Source organism: Neomonachus schauinslandi, chromosome 10 (assembly GCF_002201575.2).
Source record: "Neomonachus schauinslandi chromosome 10, ASM220157v2, whole genome shotgun sequence".
NCBI classification, from domain to species: Eukaryota; Metazoa; Chordata; class Mammalia; order Carnivora; family Phocidae; genus Neomonachus; species Neomonachus schauinslandi.
Genome location: NC_058412.1, coordinates 102,406,537 through 102,427,529, shown reverse-complemented (window position 1 = coordinate 102,427,529; position 20,993 = coordinate 102,406,537). Strand labels below are relative to the sequence as shown.

The 20,993-nt window shown below is 50.9% G+C and overlaps 1 protein-coding gene across 1 annotated transcript in view; it reads right to left on the bottom strand.

The window, feature by feature from the left end:
* Positions 1–3,007: 3,007 nt before the first annotated feature.
* JAG1 (jagged canonical Notch ligand 1) overlaps positions 3,008–20,993 on the bottom strand; it is a 35,600-nt gene continuing 17,614 nt past the window's right edge. The window contains exons 6-26 of the mRNA XM_021689196.2: positions 17,360–17,490; positions 16,965–17,084; positions 16,407–16,520; positions 15,057–15,170; positions 14,335–14,448; positions 13,870–13,916; positions 13,350–13,523; positions 12,766–12,916; positions 11,878–12,042; positions 11,297–11,410; positions 10,644–10,757; positions 10,405–10,518; positions 10,145–10,261; positions 9,618–9,645; positions 9,049–9,134; positions 7,812–7,925; positions 7,086–7,195; positions 6,751–6,984; positions 6,425–6,556; positions 6,091–6,241; positions 3,008–5,288 (exon numbers count right to left, since the gene is read on the bottom strand). Of these exons, the coding sequence (XP_021544871.1) occupies positions 4,831–5,288; positions 6,091–6,241; positions 6,425–6,556; positions 6,751–6,984; positions 7,086–7,195; positions 7,812–7,925; positions 9,049–9,134; positions 9,618–9,645; positions 10,145–10,261; positions 10,405–10,518; positions 10,644–10,757; positions 11,297–11,410; positions 11,878–12,042; positions 12,766–12,916; positions 13,350–13,523; positions 13,870–13,916; positions 14,335–14,448; positions 15,057–15,170; positions 16,407–16,520; positions 16,965–17,084; positions 17,360–17,490 (2,902 nt within the window). The 3' untranslated portion in view covers positions 3,008–4,830. The remainder of the gene's footprint in view (positions 5,289–6,090; positions 6,242–6,424; positions 6,557–6,750; positions 6,985–7,085; positions 7,196–7,811; positions 7,926–9,048; positions 9,135–9,617; positions 9,646–10,144; positions 10,262–10,404; positions 10,519–10,643; positions 10,758–11,296; positions 11,411–11,877; positions 12,043–12,765; positions 12,917–13,349; positions 13,524–13,869; positions 13,917–14,334; positions 14,449–15,056; positions 15,171–16,406; positions 16,521–16,964; positions 17,085–17,359; positions 17,491–20,993) is intronic.

Genomic DNA, 20,993 nt, shown 5'->3' with positions numbered 1-20,993 from the left:
GCAGCAGGCAGGCCTCAGGTCCAGGTTCTTATTGGTTTAAGAGCCTTCACTCTCTAAGGTAATTTTCCCGACTTGTGCGTATCACAGGTTAATACCAGACCCATGCCTAATGATACATAATTTAAGACTTGTAAAAGCTGCCTGGTACTTGAAAGAAACACACTCTAAGCCAGGAAGGTTGTGCCCGGCATGCAAGAGCAAGTAACACAGGTGGAATTTATGTCCAAAGCAAGGGAGCCGCGCCCTTTTGACACGCTCTCAAAGGGTGCCCTGCAGAGTGCCGTGAGACCCGGGGCCCCATGAGCATCACCCCACTACCTTATTTTTAACCACCATCGGAAGGCAGCTGTTCACAAAGGGAAATTCGTTATTTTTAATAGTCCCAGAAATATCTCATGGATTCGAAGTGACGCAACAAGATTGCCCTAATGGTTTCTAACCTTTGTTTTTAATACTTCTGGGGCCGGCACCCTATAGAACTGCTGCAGGGCACCCTTCTGCCTCCAGTAACCAAGCTGTCTGTTGGCATTGTTGGAGACTGACATAGCCCAGGCCGGGATGTTTAGCTGCTTGTGGGGTGGAAAAAAAAATGTTAAGAAAAATAATTGTTGTTTTTGCAAACTATCTATTTAAAAACAGAACCTCAGGAAGCAGATTTCTGTTCCAATGCTAGGATGAATCAGAGCTCACAAAGTATAAATACACATTAGCAGGAGGAGGCTTCCCATAACCCAGTGCTTGTGTGTCTTCCCAGACCAGGAACCTCTGAACTCCTGCTTCTCATTCCCAGTAGAGGCAAGGAGCCGCAGCCGAGGCGGAAATGACAGAACATTGCCCAGCCGAAGTTGCAAGCTTCTGTAGGTCCGTAGGACCCTTTTACTCTTTAAAGGCAACTGGCCTTTAGCTACACACTGGCTCACTTTTGGATAGACAGGTGTACACTGTTGAGGAAGGTGGGAAACCCATGCTCTTGTTCCTTGGGCTCTTGGGCACCTAAGAACTCTTACCAAATAAGTTAACTTTGACTCACTGACCCCCTCAGATCAGCCAATAAACATGAAGCACTTAGACCACAACTTGCTCAAGGGGCAGTATAATTATTTTACTTAAAAATGATGTCAGGTGGCAATTTAGCAACAAACTGGCTTGCAGGCTACTTAATTCAGTTTAACAAGGAAGAAAAACATTGTAATTAATGAAGAGCTTATACTTTAGTACTTTAGTAGAGTTGTTCTTAAATTTTACTATCCATAAGCCAGAGAGGAAGGGGAGGGAGGTGAGAGCTTGTTGAAAATGCAGATTCCCTGGCCTTGGACTCTTGGACCGGGCCTGGGAATCTGCATGGAGAGAAACCTGCTTCCAAGTTATGCTTCTGAGTGTTGCCCAGTCTCACTGGACTTGTCATCAATTAAAATAGAGCCACCCACCCCCTTTTCTGATTTTATATTGTCTAAGTCTGGAATCTCAGCACAGTCAGCTTCGAGTTAATTCCTTACTGGAGTTTCGTGGTATGGTCTAATGCTAGGGTTCGTGTTGGTCAAGTTTCTGGACTAAAAATTCTTTCTCTTCCAGGGTCTGCTTCAAGAGGGCCCAGGACATTGATGGGGAATGGGAAGGGTATGGAGTCCCTTCTTTTCCACCTCGTCCCCAAGATAACCAGGGCTTCCTTGCCTGATTACCTCTACCTGGAGAAGGGGAAAAACTGCCCTTTACGATTCAGGGCCTGGCTTTGAGCCATGCCTAGAGGAGCCTGATCTCTGCCTTCTCACTACTGAGAAGACTTCTTAAAACAACAAATGTGAATCTCAAGATCACTTCCCTCCTGAATAAAGAATTGCAGAGGCTCATTAAACTTTTTTTCTCTTGGCACAAAAGCACTTGGCAACTACCCAAGGAATTCTGGGGTCCTGAAGAATCCAAGTTCACAAACCACCGGAGCAAGATATTGCTTCGGGATGGTGTTTGAGTTGAGCACTGCTAAATCAGATGGTGTCCTGGCTCACTGGGTCTGTACCGGAGCACTTCTCCCTCCCTGTCACCCCACCTTGCAGAAACCAGCTGTCCACCGACAGAGATTAGGGACAGAAAGTACTGCTATACCATGGTGAGCAGGGAGCTGTCGTGGGAACCCAGACTCGCCGGTGTCCAGGTCCTCCGGGCTGCCTTCCCAGCAAACCCAAACGAACTGCTCTGGATTCTGACTCCTCAATGCTCTGCCAGGAAGCTAGGGATATTTTTAAAGCCCATTGCCTCTTCTTAAACAGACGCCCATCAGAGAACATAGTTCCTAGCCTGGTAAAAGAAAACTTTCCCAAGGAAGAAGAAAAACCTATGCAGACCAGAGGTGGGCAGATGGCCTGACTGTGCAGTGCTAGGGGACAGTTCCAAGGAAGGTAAGCTTTGGCTTGCTCATCAACAGGGAACTCCTGGCAGCTTCACACAGCTGCTGGAAGCCATCCATGTGCCCGTCCCTGTGGCTCATCCCTGGTTACAGAGGTGCAAGAGGCAAAGCTTCCCCAACCCCACCTGTGATGTGGAGGCAGGGCCGTTTTGGCCTCTGGCACCAGCAGCCAGAGGGAGAACCACAGTTCTCCTGTCCTAAACAGGTGCTGATGTGTGACCTCTGGAACCTCCTCAGAGGCCGGCTACCTGGCACCCCACAGCTGCAATGGTGAGGCCACCCAAACACGGACTCCCTCGGCATAAGGTGATGAGTAGATGGCTCTAACCCCAGAAGCTTCTAACTACCACCTCCTGTGCAGCGAGGAAACCACTCTGGAGGTGGAAGTGTGCACAGAAGCCACAAGGGTGTGGTCCAGAATGATGGCAGAACATTAATATTAATCCAAGTAGCCGGGGGAGGGGGCGGGGGGGGGGGGAGATCGAAAGGACCGAATCTCCCTCTTCCTCCCCCAACACTAATTCCAAGCTCTTTAAAAACCCTTTTAGTGTGGTGGGCATTTCCCGTGAGTGCTCACAAACAATTCACCTCCACACTACAGGCCATTAATCCAGTGGTGTTTATTCAAGCAGTATTCACACTTGCTGTTGAATAACAAGGGAATCAATGCCCCTGAGATGGGGCTCTCTCACAGCTCTGGCTTCACAGCAGCCCATGGTTTTTTGAGAACTTCAGCTGAATTTCGTGGCTGAAAAGGCTTTCAGGTTTTCCTCCGTGCCCCTGTCAGGCGAGGCCTATTTAGCACACCCCGCTTACCAGAACAGACTCGGCGGGGTGGCAAAGAGCAAGACAGAGCCAAGCAAAACTACCTAAGCTCAGAAGAGGCCACACTGTTCCGTCTTTCATACAAAAAATTTAATAAATAGTACTTTTCAAAATTTATTGCCAGGAACAACACATCAAAGATGCATTTTTATGTTCATAACACTAATAGGACAATACAAAGTATCTTCACGGTCTCAATGGTGAACCAACGAAATTAACTGTTTTATAAGCCTTTTTGATCTTCAACTTTGTAATAGCATTTTGATTTCCTCATTTAAGGCAGGCAGTGTACTCTATGGCAAATCTAAACAGTGATCTTACTGGACATTTTAAGGTTCAAGTATTCAACTAGCTTATAAGAATACTCCCTAAATGCAGTAGACAACAAAAAAATCAAATCTACAAGTGGTTCAGTATTACATACGAATGGTGAAAAGAAATCAGAATTTACAAAATAAGATTGTGTGAAGTTGGAAGCACACCAATTCAATATTTTTAATGATATTCAACCACTCACATTTTGGCTACGTAAAGTCGAAGCTCAAACTTGTTCCCTTAAACTGCTGTGTAGCCGATCACCTGCCTGTCTCTTTTCAAGTCTAAAGCAGACCAAAAAAAAAAAAAAAGAACCTGCTGTTCTAGACTAATTTTCAAACTGCCTCAGTCAGTCCTTAAAACGTGTTTTAAAGTGATGCTATAGAAGGTGTTTTAAACATCTGACGTCATACAAAAAAAAAAAAAATTCCACCAGTATTCCAGGCACTGAAGCCCATCCTATTGTTTTAAACTATTTTCAAACACCTTAATTTTGGCTTATAGGCAACACGTAGTAAGAAAATAAGTTCAAAAAAAAAAAAAAAAAAGACAAACACTTACAATGCTATCAAAAACCTTCAACTCTAAACACGTACATATAAATAAAAAGGAATGATGTTTTAAGGCTCTTGATTATTAAGTTAATAAATCAAATATACACAGTGATTAATAAAAAAGAATTATTTACATAACTATACAAAATTCTACTTTTGACACATTTTTCCTCTTTAAATTCTTCATTTTACCAGCAACTGCTGACATCAAAGTCCCCCCTCCCCCAACAACAAAATACAATAAAAAAAATAAATAATAAACTCATTTGTGATAGTTGCTGTGGTTCTGAGCTGCAAAGGCACTTTCAAATACAGAACTACTTGTACGTCATCATAAAACCAATATACACAAACAACTCAAGAGTCAATAAATATAAATAAAAACTATGATCCTAAGACTGCATCACCATCGGGACATCTGGCAGAAGTGGGGAGCTCAAGGCCCAGGGGCCGGGCGACCTCCGGGGAGCCTGGTCCCAGAGCTGGTGGCTGTGGGGGGCCGTGTGCCGGGGCACTTTGGACTGGTTTTTTGCATAGCTGTGAGATGCAGCATTTGATTTCCCAGCCAACCACAGAAACTACCATTGCCAGTGTAAGCCAGCTTGTCAGAACTTAAATTAACACAGGGTTCTAAGTCAACGACAGCCTCAGCCTGGACTAGGACACAACAGCTGAAGAACTACAAGCCCCCAGCACCCTCAGACTCTACCTAGCGGCGGCAGCACCCACTGTCTGCTATACGATGTACTCCATCCGGTTTAAGCTCTGGGCACTTTCCAGGTCTCTGTTGTCCTGTTTGTTTGTCCAGTTTGGGTGTTTGGCTGGCGTGCCGTTGGGGGGCTTCTCCTCTCGGTCTACCAGCGTGTACGCCGGCTGTTTGGCAAACCGGGCTTTCTGCTGGTGCTTGTCCATGTCGTCCTCCTCCACCTCAGAGTTGTGTGTCCTGATTTTTGACATTTTGGAGTTTTTGTTCTCGTAATCCTTGATGGGGACCGTGTTGGCCCCGTGCTTCTCGATGGGGTTTTTGATCTGGTTCAGCTGCTCCCGCACGTTGTTGGTGGTGTTGTCCTCGGAGGCCGAATGAGCGTGGCTGCTGGGCTTCCGCCGCTTCCGCACGCACCAGTAGAAGGCCGTCACCAGGCAACAGATCCAAGCCACAGTTAAGACGGAGCTCAACAGAGGAACCAGGAAATCTGTAAGGCGGGCACGAAACCAATTAACTCTCAAAAAAAAAAAAAAAAAGCCATCACACGAACAAAAGAATACCAGCAGTGGTGTGCTCCTGCCCATAATTCCTAAAAGGGGTGCCATGGGGACAAGTCTCTTTTCACAACCCCATATTGTCACTTCACAGCTTGATAAGTACAGAACCAGGGCCCTTGGGGACCCTGACACCTCTCTCCCCAGAGACCAGGCGCAGCAGCCGCCCTCGAGGCTCCTGGCTCCTCAGGCAGCAGCTCATTCGAGGATCTGGTTTTCAGCATTACCGGCAACCCGATCTGAGCATGCACAGCTCAAATGTCCCATATTCTCGCCTAGCTAGAACAACGGTGGTCAAAAGGGGAGTGTGGATGTCCCACAGGGCCATCGGGCTGCCTATCCAGCCTGTGTCTCCCAGTGCTTAGGCCGGGCTGTCCCACGACACCGGAATGCCACACAGCAGGATTTGCCCAGCCACGAGCTCAAGGTGCAGCAATGCTCTGCCCTAGGGCTTTGCAGTGGATCTAGAGACAGTGCATGTTCTACAGGGGTGCCAGCTTCCGAGAGCACAGCTTGGCACCAGGGAAAAAAGGTACCTCTACCCATCATCATAGGATCTTGCACATGGCAGCTGGCCCGTTTTTTTTCACCAGTTAAATAGTGGGGCAGCTGGAGAGGGGGAGGGCGGGGGTGGTCCTCAAGAGGGGAAACTGTCAGCTAATGCCCCACCTGCTGGATGGTGAACTGAGATCGGATAGTCCTCCCTCAAGGGGACTGTCCCCACCTGCCACCTACCCGTTCTGTTCTTCATAGGCCGCCTCTGCACTCGCACTTCGGCCACGGCAGCGATAAGCGAGCTATTCCCATCACGTTTACTAACAAGATCTATGATTTTGTCAGTGATCTCCTTGATAGGGTTTCCATCATCCCGTATGTCTTCGGCAGACTGGAAAAAGGAGAACGGTCAGATGCAGGGGCCAGGCGACACTCCACAGTAGCTGTTACTGAGTTACTGAACGCATGTGCCAAGCTCGGGTTCAGCGTCCTCACTATTTGGAGAGTGGCTAACTGAGGTTTGTGAACCACCCTGCAATCACGTAATGGGAGTGTGACTGGGCCTCATACTTACGATGGCCACGTGTATTTCATTGTTCGCAGAAGGGGAAGGCTCACAAGCAATGTAGATTGAATATTCAGCAGAAACATTCTTTAAAATATTCAAATTCCTCAATTCACTGCAAATATGCTCCGTGGTGAGACCCTAGAATCACATTTAAAAACCATACATGTAAGATACTGGAAGAAGGGGGGGGTGGGAAGAAAAGGCTGATGTTTCCTTGGAAGTTAGGAACTTAAGCTAAGGAGAACAAGATCCTAGCTGGGGATGCTCCTGCTTTGGAACAAGCAGACACACACCGCCATTCATTCCAAACTAAAAAAGATGTTGTTCCATACCGGTGACATCATCTCCTTGTTGAAGGTGAATGTGATGTTGGCACAATTCTCCTGGTAGTAGGGGTCAGAGGTACACTTGGTCTTCACAGGCTGGAGACCAGAAGACCGACACTCGCCCACACCCGTGCAGGGCCGGACGAAGCACTGGTCATCCAGGATCGGGATGCAACTCTGCCCACTGGGGCACTCGCTGTGCCCTTTGTGGAGCAGGCAAGGTCGAGGGCCACACCATACCTGGAGAGGGAGAGGAGAGGGAGATGGAGCACGCAGCTCAGGAGAAGCACCCGGCAGCAACTCCAGAACACAGGTGAGCCGTGGAGGCCCTCATGCTCTACCTTGGAGCACGCGATCCTTCCGTTCAGGCACCGGCAGGTATTGCAGTCATCGTCCCACTTGGCCCCGTCCGGTATCACACTCCCCATAGTGATACAAGGTCTCCCTGAAACTGAAAAGTAGGATGCCTGAGTGGAAGGGGTTTCCTTTTCTATAGACCACTCTCTCTTCTTCACTCCCTTTCTGTTAGGGAAGGATTATACCTCTGCCTTGTGCCATGGGACAACCGGTCTCCTTCCCTCACCTGCTGCCTTTGCACGTGGCCACATGACCACCTGGCTGGGCCAGTGCAGCCTTTGGGGAAGTGATGTGAGCAAAGTCTCTCACAGTTGGGCTTGGCCTCTTGCAAGCCCGCCATTTGCCAGATACGGCTGCTGGTCCAAGGAGGGTGAGGAAGCACACAGAACAGACCAGAGCCCAGCCTGCAGCACATTCTCACTCTGCCTGCCCTGCATGCCCACGAGCAGGACAATTCAATGCCTGCTCTAAGCCACGTTTTGGGATGGTTTGTCACACAGCAACACTGCCCAAGAGTAGGACTGAAAACAGCTTCCCTCTTTGTAGGGGACCCCTTCAGTTTCCCCAGTCCCTGTGGCCCCCTCTGCATACCCCCTCCATGTTCTCTCCCTTTAGCACAGTGCCCACTCGGGATCAAAGGGTAACTGTAGTGACTGTAGTGCCTGCTCACCCCACAAGACCCATTAGCAGCTGCAGCCTGACCCACATACCTTCCTGGCACTTGGCACCACTGTGCCCTGGGGGACAGATGCACCGGTAGCCATTAATCTCATCCACACAGGTTGCCCCAAAGGCACACGGGGAGGACTGGCATTCATTGATGTCTAGGGAAAATGGAGATCAAGTTTAGGCTCCAGTGGGAAGCAATGATGTTTTTTCTAAGTTTTTACTCACCTCATATAAGCCAGAAAAGCATACAAACCGTAAGCATAAGCTTGATGAATTATGTAACCAGCACCCAAATAAAGGTACCGATCAGTACCCCAAAAACCCCTAGTCACTGGCCCTCACCAATCATCATTAGCCTGACTTTTGAGCAGCTGAGAGTCAGTTCAGGAGGCAGCAATATTTGATTAAATAGGCTTTTTATCAGATAGTACAACTCAGAACAAGGGCTGGCAAAGTTCTTGGAAAGGGTCAAATATTTTAACCTTTGCGGGCCATGTGGGCTTTGTCATGACCATGGAACTCTGTTGTAGCATGAAAGCAGCTTTAGACAGTACATAAAGGAGTAGCTGTGTGCCAATAAAACTTTATTTACAAAAAGAGGCAGTGGGCCAAGGCAACAGCTTGCCAACACAATTTAGAAACATGGAATAGACCAAATCTACCCCAGCTTAGTGCTGAAGACCAGTCAGTCCCAGACTTAGGGATCTCAAGCATTAGTAAAATTTCAAATAATTTGGGGATGAGAATAACAACAACAAATACAGGTATCACTCCCCCCCCCCCCCGCCAAACTAAAGGGCATATAAAAAAGTAGGAAAAGGCTCAAAATAAAGAGACTTTAAGCACCCTGAAAAACGATATTGCATGTCTCCTATTTTAATCATTTCACCAAGGCCTGATCAAACCTTTGGAAACCACAACCCTAGTCCCATCCACTGCCGTTAGCTCGGTTTTCTGTGGCTAATGTCCACTTGCCCATAATTCCAGGGCAGTCATGGGGAAAAGCATGGTTTCCTTGGGGCCTCAGAATTAGATTAATCATCCAGTTCTGTGGCTGGTACTCCCTCCGCTAGAAGAGGGCTGGCTGTGCCACCGGGGGAAGGACCAGCAGGTAACTGGGAGGTTCCAGCCAGGGCTGTTTTCAGCCCAGTGGGGGTGGGAGGTTATGTGCCTCTCAGGGCTAAAGGGATCAGTGACCTTAACCATTTTCAAGATGAAAAAGTGTCGGAGTTAGGGGAAAGAACACCACTGGCGAAAGTATATCGGGCCGATCCTTACTTATTCTGCAGTCAGGTCCAGCAAAACCAGGGGCACACTCACACCGGTACCAGTTGTCCCCATCCACGCACGTGCCACTGTTGTAACTAAGAAGAAAGCAAAGACTGCCTCAGTTACTGACCGCCCAATCCACAGATCCATGACTCCACAACTCCACCAGCCAGTTTACCACAGGGAGCCATGCCAGTTACTTTCGACGGCTCTCACCCCGGCCGCAATCCCCATTGCCTGGGGAGCTTTAAAAATAATGGCGCCCGGGTCCCACCCCCAAAGAGTCTCAATCACAGGTCTCCGTTGCAGTCCAGGCATTGGGACTTCTAAAAGCTCCCCTGGTGAGCCTCGTGCACAGCCCAGGTGGAGAATCAGGGCTTGCAATGGAGACACAGCCGGCTAATTAAAGTGTGATCCACGGACCAGCAGGACCAGCATCACCTGGGCGCTTGTTAGGCAGGGTCTGCAGCCCCACCCAGACCTCCTGCAGCACAACCTGCATTCTAGACAAGATCCCTGGGGGATGCCTGTGCATGCTGCGGCCAACAAGGGCTGGCTTTGAAGGTAGTCATGCTTACCAGGGATGAGGACTGCAGTCATTGGTATCTGAAAAGTAAAAAGACAACTTAATATACCGAGGCCTTCACCAGGCAAAGCAGTTTTAACCCTAAGTAGAAACCCCCCTTATTTCCCTAATACCCATACGACAGAGCTGTAGTTTACACCAGCAAAAGGCGCTGAAGACCTCCGTTCAATTGGAACCAGGCCCGCACCACCCGTTTGTTCCCTGTGCCGTGGGACACTACACAGGAAGAGGCCCCGCTCAGGGCAGGCAGGGGGCTGTGAGAATGGAAGGAGACAGGCTGCTGGTCAGACCCACGCTGGGAACCGAGACACCATCTGTCTCCACTTATCTCCTCGGCGACTTTCTCATGCCCAGGTCAGGGCTGCAGTCCATCAAGTGCGTTAGAACAGACCCAGGTGATGCAGAAGCAGACATCAAACAGCTCTGCTTCTGGTTTCCATCGCCAGTCCCTGAGGCTGTCAGGCTGTGCTCCTGCAGCCCTCGCAGAGTTCAAGGCGCGTGGGGCAGGGGGACACTCACTCTGAGTACAGATGGGCCCTTCCCAGCCTTCTTTGCAGACACATGTGAAGGAGTCCCCGTTGACCACACAGGTGGCCCCATTATGGCAAGGGTTGGGCAGGCAGCTACTGTTTCGGGCTACAAGACAAGAACAGACAAGACCACCTCCCTGAGGATCCAAGGACAGTTCGGGGAGCCAAGAACCGGACCCACCACGACAACAGTCCTAGGTGTTGAGATGGCCACACCCACAGCCAACCCTGCGTGGGGCAGAAAGCTACCTATGTTGCAGGTCGTCCCTTCCCAGCCTCCAGGACACATGCACTTGAAAGCGTCCCCTTCGTCAGAGCAGGTGCCACCGTTGTTGCAGGTGGCTTCATCACACTGGCTGTCACCTGGAGGAGGGGGACCTCGTGTGAGCCCCTGGCCAGCCCCCTCATAGGAGACAGAGGGGGGGGGGGGGAGACCGTGGGGAGGGGGACCGTGGAGGGGGGGGTCCTCCCAGCCAGCTACCACTTACGGGAATGGCAGGTCTTTCCTTTCCACCCGTTTTTACAGTCACAGTAAAAGTCATTGACAAGGTCACGACAGGAGCCCCCGTTGTGGCAAGGATTCTGGCTGCAGTCATTAATATCTAGGATCAAAGAGACGCCCAGCTCAAGAAGCTTCCAGAACTGTTCAGGGCATGTAAGAGCTGCACCCTTCCTAAGGCCACCTCCACCCCACGGTCCAAGACCAGCTGAGCAATCCCGGGACTTCGACGCCTTCCGTCTTCTCCAGGAGTAAAGGAACCCTCAACCGGGTTATTTGTGACACCCCAAGGTGGCAGGACAGGGACAGGCCTCTGTCGTTCCCATGGAAGTTAATGTCAGGACAGGCACAAATTACGATCGCAACAGAAAGAGGATTACTTTCTCTGCAAGCGGGGCCTATTTATCCTAATTACAGTCTGCCGCCACAGCTCCTCCCCCGAAGCTCCTCCCCCTGGCTTCCTCGGCATTCACACGTACTAACAGGACGCAGGCACTGCTATCCCATGCCAAGAACGGTTGGGGTCTCACGGTCTCATTCCCATAAAAAAAAAAAAAAAAGACAAGCCTCCCATGAGGATTCTCTCCCCTCCCCCACGCCGGCGTCCCAGAGCTGTCTGGCCCAGAAAGAGCACACACTCACTGGTTTCGCAGTAGGCCCCCTCCCAGCCATCACTACAGATGCACTTGTAGGAGTTGACCCCATCGATGCAGGTGCCCCCATTTTTACAGGGGTTGCTCTCACAGTCGTTAATATCTGTGAAATGAAGACACAAACGCTGGTGAATAAAGAACACCCAATGCCATAGCCAGGCACTGGTCCCAAGGCCACCTCCTGAGAAAATGAGGGGCCAGGGGGCACCTCAACACTCTCAACTCCATCAGGACCCTTTCTCGAATTCAACAGGCAGCTTATCAGGCAGAAGCCTCCAGTCTGTTTTATTTAATGCCTCGTAGGCTAAGCTACTTGGTGGGAGTGGGGAAGAAACTCCTACAGAAAAGTGGGACCACTCAAACTAGTAAGATTCCAGAACATAAGCGTGCCGAAGGGTCAAGGTGTCAGTGATCTCATAACTTAAACACAACTCGGTCTCAGGTCCTAGATGCAATGGTAAGCCTTCACTGGTCTCTGACTAAAACGACTCAAGCTCAGATGCTCCCCGAGCTGGGCAGAGGCAGGGGGGAGGGGCGCACCCAGCCCCATTCCCCGAAGAGGGGTCTTACTTTCATGGCAGTACGTTCCAGTGAAGCCTTTGTTACAGTCACAGGTGAATTTGCCTCCCGACTGACTCTTGCACTTCCCGTGGGGACCACAGACGTTCGAGGAAATATACCGCACCCCCTCGGGCGTGTCGTTGGAAGCCATGGCCACTGTGCAGCTGTCAATCACTAGAAGACAGACACGGGATCAGATCACGGCCAAGGACCCCTAAGACACAGCATTCCTAAGCCAAGGACCTACGCCAAGCTTGCTTTCCTGGAGACAGGCACCCTTCGGCTAAGGAAGGTAAGAAATCAAGAGGCACCTCGGGGGCCAAGACTCAGACAGTGGGCCACATCACACTGTGACAGGCCAAGCTGAGACTCCAGGTAGACAGAAGTTTTCTTTTTTTCCAGGCATTTTCCCCCTAGGTGGCTAAGAAGCCTACGTGTCTGTGGGCCCCTCTCCTCCTCCCTGTGACATCTCAGTCTGGCAGAAGCTTGCTAAAGGAAGCAGGACCAGCTGTACTTCCTGCGTAATCAGACTTGAGCAAGCAGGAAGGACACAGAATCTGTAAAGCTATGTCCCCTAACAGCAGCCATGAGACAGTGCAGAGAACAGACATTTCTACGGCCGCAGAAGGTTCTGGCAGCGCTGCTTTGAGGAATGTTTCAGTGCTGCACATCAGCCCACCCCAGATGAGGCGTGCTCTCCCCCGGGCTACGTGTGGACGTGGTTCTCCCACCAGCGGGCCTGAAGAGATGGCTTCCACATGCTCTGGCTTCCCTAAGTGGTCAGGTTAGGGGCCTTTAGTCTCACCTACATGGCTTCTGAGAACATCGAGGGGGCAGTGGCACCTGGGGCAAGAGGGCGCCTTGGAGGCCAGCCTGGACGGCAGGTGGGGGAGGTACCTTCACAGGGGGTCGTGCGGCAGTGGTCTTTAAGGTGGGAGCAGTTCTTGCCCTCGTAGTCCTCGGGACACTTGCAGAAATAGTCACTGGCACGGTTGTAGCACTGGGCGCCATTCTGGCAGGGATTGGGCTCGCAATAATCTATGTCCAGCTGCAAGGAGCAGGGAAGGGGGAAAGGAAACAGGTGTGACTTGAACTGTTCTGGGGCAGGAGGCACTGGAATCGGACCCCTTCACCTCCTGCCATTAGGAGAACACCCTACATAATACACAGTTACGTCCTAGAGACCGTCCAGGGACACACGGGCAAAACGGGGCAGAGTGGGAGAGCTCGGAGTCGGGGGCACAGAGTCAAATCGACAGGCTGCTGACACTATGAGGAAAACCACTCCTCGCTGTCCTTCCACCTGCATTCACCTAGCAGCAGTCCCTGGTCCCTGGATGGTAACAGATTTCATGGCGACTCCACAGAGTCAGGAGGGGATAGGGGTGGGGGAGAGGGAGGGGAAGGTGGGGGGCAAGAGGATGGGGAAGAGGGAGCTCTGCTGTAGAAACTTGGCCTTTGGAGGTTCTAGCACCGCTCACCTGACAGAGGTTTCCAGAGAAACCAGTGGGACACAGACACTGGAATCTGTTGATTTCATTCTGACAGTGACCCCCATTCAAACAGGGGTTGCTGGCGCATTCATCGATGTCCCTCTCACAGTGATCGCCTGCATAGCCGGGTGGACAGATACAGCGATAACCATTAACCAAATCCTGCAAGAGGAGAAGGGAGGGGGAGAAACACATGCTTTGGTCTCTGTACTCCACGAACACAGGGCTGTGACAGTCCAGCATGACTGCCAGGGTTCCACTGATCCACTGAAATCGCTCAGTGCCCAGCCTCTCGAAATGTGTGAGAGGAATTTCCAAGTGCATGCCTTTGGGATGGCTCCCAGGAGGCTGGGGGAGGGGGGGCGGCGGTTAACAGGAGCCCAAGTGAAACTTCCAGAGAATCACTTTTCACCTGCATTTTTTAATCTCAGAGGGACAGAGCCCTCCCAGGGTCACATACACAGATTCGTGTCAGTAAGGTTTTCATTTTAAGCCGAGATTTACATACCCGACAGGAGGCATCATTCTGACACTGGCCAAGGCAGTCATTAATATCTGAAAAATAAACAAGTCATCATATTAAAGAGGCAATTTACATTGAAATTGGGCTTAATTGAAAAGCATTCTCCGATCAGGACAGATAAAAACCTCAAATCAGATTTCCTGTGTGCTTCCCCTGACATAAGGTTATTACACTGGGTGGGACCCCTCCCTCATCACACCAGACTGAGCGAGTGAAACTTCACATCATTGTTTTAGCCACCTTATCAGCATATGGCTGTTTTACCGGCTAATGAGCCTGATAAAGTGCCATGTTTTCATTTCTGCACTGATCACTCCCTCTCCAAAAACACTGCCTCTCCGAGGTTTTCCTTTTACCACTCAAGTCTTCGAGCTGGAGCTGACATACGGGCTGAGAAAGCCTTCAATACCCAAGTTCCACAAAAATCAAAATCGAAACAAAGGTACTCACTTATGTCACAATTCTGACCCGTCCAGCCCGGGAGGCAATCACAGTAGTAGCTCGCAATCAGATTCTTACAGGATTTGGCATTTACACAAGGTTTGGCCTCGCATTCATTTGCATCTGAAAGAAAATGTGGAGGGGCAGTGAGAAATGGAAATTTACCCCCACTTCCCACCCCCCCCACCCCCACACAAAAAACACCCTATCGATAGTTTCTCTGAACCAGGAGACATTTTAATAACCTAGCTAAATCACAGATACTAGGTTCCCACTACTTTGAACAGCTGATCCCTCTCCCTAGCCACTACCCAATAAGGAATGCTAATTGATAACTTTCCGGATGCTGGTTAACAACTGGCCCCCAACAGGAGAGCAGAAAGCCACCAGGCATTGCTGTGCGAAACTCGCTGCAGCCTAGTTGCTGGGATTTAAATGTGGCAGGAAGAATGCAGACAGCTCATTCCTCATGAGACCATCCCCGTTTGGAACCCAGCTGAACACTCCTCGGACAGACGATAGACATGGTTCAAGGAATCCCACGACTTTCCCACAGGGCCTAAAAGAGCTAGGCCATTTGTATTCGAGTTCTCTCTCCCAGGCCCGCTGGACTCTTGACAATAAATTACTTTTTAGTATGATGGTGTGCAAACTCACACCAATAGCCACATGCTCATCTTCCCTAATAGCTCAGGTCCTCAAAGCCAACCTTGGTGCAGAAATTTCCTTACCTAACTGGCACGTTTTGCCAGTCCACTGGGGTGGGCACACGCACTTGAATCCATTAACCAAGTCCTGGCAGGTGCCCCCGTGGGAACAGTTATTTGGAGAACAGTCATCAATGTCTGTTGGACAAAAGGGAAAAGGGTTGGCAATTTAATCTCCGTCTGTTTGACAATTAGATAATTTAATGCCAACCCTCACATGAGGGGCCTTCACTTAAGGGCCAGACACCTGCTGTAAGTGACTGCTATGACGATAAGGCCTGATTTTAGCTTTAAATCCTCCACTGCCCCAGTTCATTTAATCCCCGACCTAAGCAGCAGGGAAAGCCAGCTGGATCCCCAGAGCATCGACCCACCGGGAACATGGGACATCTTGCTCTGCCTACTCTGTATTTTTAAAAGAAAAGTTTCCGCATGGCTCAGGGGTAGCTAAGAAGAGGTAAGGAAAAATAAGTCTTCTTTACTGGTAGGAAACTTCATCTCATTTGCTCACAGAGTTCTCCCCAAATTACATAGCTGGGGTCCCCACCCCCGTACTTCTGCATGGGACTATAGTGGCCTCTTCATTCATCTGCTGCCCACTTAAAAAGGATCAGGCTCTCTCTGTGAACTTGCTCTTCACAACCGTAGGGGATGGCAATCGCTCCTGCCCCGTCTAAACAGGGCCCGGGGAGGTAAAGACCAGTTCCCCAAGAGGCAGGCAGGGCCACAGTACCAGCCCCGGTGCCCCAACCCCGGAACCCACATTCTTCACCAGGCATGCTGCTCTCAGGGTCCTACCGACAGTGCTCCTCAGGCCCGGCTGCACCTCAGAAGCCCAGGTGCTTGTTATAGAATGTGGACTCCCCAATCCTGAAGGGAGACTGCAGACCCCACATCTGCACTGTCCAGCACCCCAGTGGTTCTGATGTGCAGCCAGGCCTCGCAGCCATGACAACTCCCTAGCCTAGGTCCCTCTTTTGGGGCCACCTACACCCCTGACCAAATTCAGGAGTGACCGCCTCCCCTGCGGGCAGCCGAGTCTCCATGGCGGCAAGGAGAAGAACTAGGACTCGATTCCATGGAGGCAGAGCTCCAGGGAGCACACGAGAAGCACACAAGAGGGACAGAGGTGTCCCATGGAGAAGTTTCTCCCAGTAGCCGCCACACATACTAACTTAGCGCGGTAGGGGGAGAGCGCCCGGAGACTTCCAGTGTAAAGGCTCGAAGCCCAAGCCAGACCCACCGGACACCCCTCCCGCCAAGACAGACCCATCACGGAGACCTGACACTGAACCCAGCCCAGGTCCCCGCCCCCACCCCAACACTCGATATAGCGATCCCCTGGAAAAGACCCAGGCCAAAGCCCAGACTTACTTGTGGAACACGTGGGGCCCGTCCAGCCGGGAGAACACTCACACTCAAACCCCAGTGAGGTCTCCCTGCAGCTGCCTCTGTTGTGGCAGGGGTCAGACAGGCAGGCGTGCTCCGCTGCGAAAACCAGGAGGGCAGTCAGCAAGGGACTCCCGCTTGTGGCTACCTATGTCCTCTCCCCGCAGCCAAGTCCCAATGCCTGGGCCACCACCAGCTCAAGCTCGCTTCGAAAAAATGAAAGCAAGCACGTGCTATAACCCTGCTGCGACTAGGGAAGACAGGAAGGCCTCTTTGACCCCGAGTGTCTCCAGCCACATTCCAGGGCATCTCCGAGCCCGGGTCACCGCGCGGCAAACACCCCACCCCCCACGCTAGGCAGCATCGCCGGAGACCCTCGTGCTGCTTGAAGGAAGCCTCGAAGACCCACAGAACTGCTGGGATGGCAAGTCTTCACTCTGGAGGCTATTTTCATCTTTTTACGAATCCTCAAGTGTGTTATTTTTTAAGCTGAGCGTACCCAAAAATTAAACGAAGGGCTCTCGGTCCGCCTGGACCACTTACCAATTTCACAGTTGGATCCTGAATAGCCCTCAGGGCACGAACACTGATACTTGTCGGGACCCGTGTTGCTGCAGGTTCCCCCGTTGAGACAGGGCTGGCGGGTCCCACAGTAGTTGAGATCTGCCAGAGACCCCCGGACAGCAGTGGCTCAGAGCGGACGGTACAGGCTGCCGAGCTGCCAAGTTCCCAGCGCTGCCCCCACCCCACCCCCGCCAACCAGAAAAAAAGATCCCAGACCACGGCGTGAAAGGCAAACTCTAACAGATTCAGAATGAAAACCCCTACAAATAAAAATAAAAAGAGAAAACCCGATTACGGCCGCCCCACCCCTTAAGGTCTCCGGCGTCTCCCGCAGCCCCTGTCCTGCCCCAGGGTCTGGTCCCCGAGGTGCGTACCTTTGTCGCAGAGCTGGCCGCCCCAGTTGGTCTCACAGAGGCACTGCCAGGGCTCGTTACAGGTGCCATGGACGCACCCAGGGTGCGGGATGCACTTGTCACAGTACAAGCCTTGCCAGCCGTACTGGCACCTGGGGACAGACAGCACACCCCCCCTTTAGTCCTTACAACATTCGGGGAGATCTGTGCCCTTTAAATGCAAGGCTAAGAAGTCCAGGCCTTTCTGGTCTTGTTTCATTTTGGGTAACAGGACAGTCAGACTTGCAAGGTTTGTGCGGGGGCTCCGTCTAAACAAACATTTTCGGTGGTTGGGCTGAGGTCCCCTCCCAGGCGACTCACGACAAAAGCAGAGCTGTCTGGGGAGAGGCCGGCGGGGGCTGCCCTCACAAAGCCACTCTCTTCTCAGGCTCACAGGGCTGGGCGAGGGTGGGGGCGTGGAATAAATCAGTTCAGGGCCCAGCCAGCTACGGAGGCCATGGAAGGACTCTCGGGTGACAATAGCCGTGTGACAGTCTTCGCAAAGGCGGCCTGGCTCTTTGTCTAAACAGCAAGTCACGACCCCAGTGCTCAAAAAATGCAACAAGACACCCAGGGCGGCAGGAAGCCGCCTCCCGATGAATCAAACAAGCGGGGGAAGGGGGCACCCTCCTCTGGCAAAGAGGCGGCGAAGATCTCGGAACCCACTTCTGCAGGAGAGTGAGGGAAGCCACAGCACTTGGAACCAATCCCATAGATAATTTATGGCCCACTACCGGGGCTGCTTACGCTAATTCATTTTATAGTTATTTCTCACTTTGGGGTGGGGGGAGGTCAACTCGGTTTATCTAGTATTGGGGAACAGAGTCAAGTTTCCTTTATAAGCGCCTCATTAATCGGACTCTTTTGAGGCCAAATGGTGCCTTTGATCCCCAAACAAAAACACAAACATAAACCTTCACCTGGGGTGGGTGAGAGGGCAGAGCCTCCGCCACCCTACCCTCAAGTTTCAAGCCCTGGGAAACTCTGACTGCCCTCTCAAAACTCGAGCTTTGACAAACAGGAGAAAGCCTGGGGATGGTGGGGGTGAGCATGGAACAGGGATGGGCAGAGCATTTCTAGAACAGGACCTGGGAAAAGCCACAGTGAGAACGACCAGCACCCTCCCCCAGCCCGAGCCACTCAGCTGTGTAACGTTGGAAAACAAGCACCCTCAAGAAGGGAAGGCTTTCCATTTCCAGAGAGCCAGAGGCAGGCTAGCAAATTCTTATCCTGGGAAAATTATAGGGATCCAGCTAATAGCTAATCACCCACGGCCAAGAGTCAACTTAACCCCTGAGAACACTGACTAACCACTTCCTAACTTCCACAAACAAGCTGTCCACACCCTAATTCAAAGAACCCCCAGAATGTGTGGTTTAAACTGAATCAGACGGAGGGTTCGGCTTTATGTAAAAGAGAACAGCAGCCTAAATGACCGTGACCATTCAGAGCAGTAAGAAAAAAAAAAAATTTCTACCGAATTTTTTTTTTTTTTAAATAGTGGGGACACTCAAGTTAGCGGGACTTGGGGGAGGGGGTTTCATTCAGTAAAAGATTATCTTAGCTTGAAAGCTATTAAGAGGGAACTGATTTGGAAATAGCAGTATTTACTATGTTCTCTAACTCCCTTCCAAATTATGGATGGCTACACCTCTTCAATTTGCCTAATAAAAGCAAGAAAAGGCAGCTGAGGACCCAACCTCACCTCTTAATTAATGAGAGCTGGATCCCCAAGCATAAAGAAGAAACCACAAGAGGCCATGGATGACTTCAAAAGAAAACAAATAAAAATACTGACCCTAAAAGAGGCATCCACAAAGTTATCCCAGTTTAATAATATATGATTAAGGTTCTCATGAGAATTTGAAGTGACTTTCTTCATACGATGATTCATCATTAAGTTTGATATTATTGGCAGGCTTGCAATAAAGCAAGCATGTGCACCAGGAGAAGGAATCTAAGTCTACTTGGGAACAACAAAACCAGTGAAGTTTTCTCATGTGGGGATTTAAAAAAAAAAACAAAAACAAAAAACCACTGCTTCTGTAATACATAATCCATAAGACAACTTACAGGTAACTCGCCACTCAACTATTTCTGGAGCAGGACGCAACCTGAACTTCCTCGGCTAGAAGGTTCTGTTTTGATTTTCTTTCAAGGTAGGCAGAACAAGATGGGCTGGGAGACTATGCAAATGACGTGTGGGAAAATCGCACCTTAAGTAAATAAGGGCACTGGTGCGTGTCTGGGCAGGGAGTGGGAGGGGAGACTTCGAAAGAGAAAGGGCTAAATTCTGGAAACAAAGCCTGTTGTTCTGGCTGGGAGGGCCCTCCCCTGCGCAGTGGCCTGCCCATTCTGATGACAGTAGCAGAAATCGCGGTCGGCCTCCACTGATATTCATCTGAGTGGGGAGCGGGCCCAGAGTCGCTAATAATGCTGCCGATCTGACATTCTCTAGAACACCCTTAATTAAGAAGGGTGAAGGCAGGTGGATTCCTGCTCAAACTTTGACAGCAACGCTGTCAAATACGACACTCACTGGCCACCAATGCGGCTTAGTAGGCGAACCCCCACAGCCTTCCAGAAAATAAACTTCTCTCTCAAGTGGAGGAGGAGACCATTCCGGGTCACCCTGGTTTTATTTTACTTCCAGCTGCCTTAGTTCTTAGTTCTTCAGTGTCAGGCCTCAGAGCTCAGTGCCCTCCCGCTGCACAGGAGGGAACAGATGCGGTGGTGGAGACGCAAAGTAAAGGCCCCAGAGAATTCTCTGTAAAGCAGCAGTCCTCCAGATACACGGAGCAGCACGATCGTTTGGTGGGCTCGCCAAAATGCAGATTCCTGGGCCAAACCCTGGCCTGGGATTCAGTGGGTGTGGGGTGGCACCCAGGAATCTGCATTTCGACAGCTCCTCTGTTAAATTGGGGAATTAGCAACATGGGCACTGAGGTTTGGGGCAGCAATTCCCAAAGTATGGTCCTACCAGCAAGAGTGGCGTCACTGGGGGGCGTGTTAGCAATGCAGAGACTCGGGCCCACCCCGACCTGTGGACTCAGGCTCTGCATCTTAAGAGCTCCGGGTAACGTGAGTTTGAGATGCACTGGTTTAGACGGTTTTGTAGGCCTCCCGTGGCTCAAACCAGGGTGGCTTCTGGGGCACAAGTGATAGGCCCCAAGGACCCTTTCAGTGTGACACTAGATGTGCTAATCCTTCAGATCTGGGAGGAGGGAGAGTAAAGTGTGAGATTGTGTCAGAATGCCACGGACACCAACGCCGTTTCCTGAAACAAGCCTTTCCCAAATGGGCATAGTGTACGTTTCAAGAAGGTTCCAAAAACTGTAATCATGAAGCAGTCAGGGTGGGTCTCTGTTTGGCTTCTGCATTGTCCGGGACCATAAAAGACCAGACTTCAAAGGCCGGCAGCAAAAGTCTACATTCATCAGGCTCAACTGACAAGATTCCAGCGCAGCCATTAACCTCTCAGCACCGGCCGGCTCCCGCCTGCAAAGGGGCCAGGAGATTGTACTAATCCCGTTCTAAAGAATGCTCCGCTGTCCCCTAGTGATGGGAAAAGTGGGGGAGGGCTGGGAGACGGAAAACCAGGTTGGGAGAGGAGACA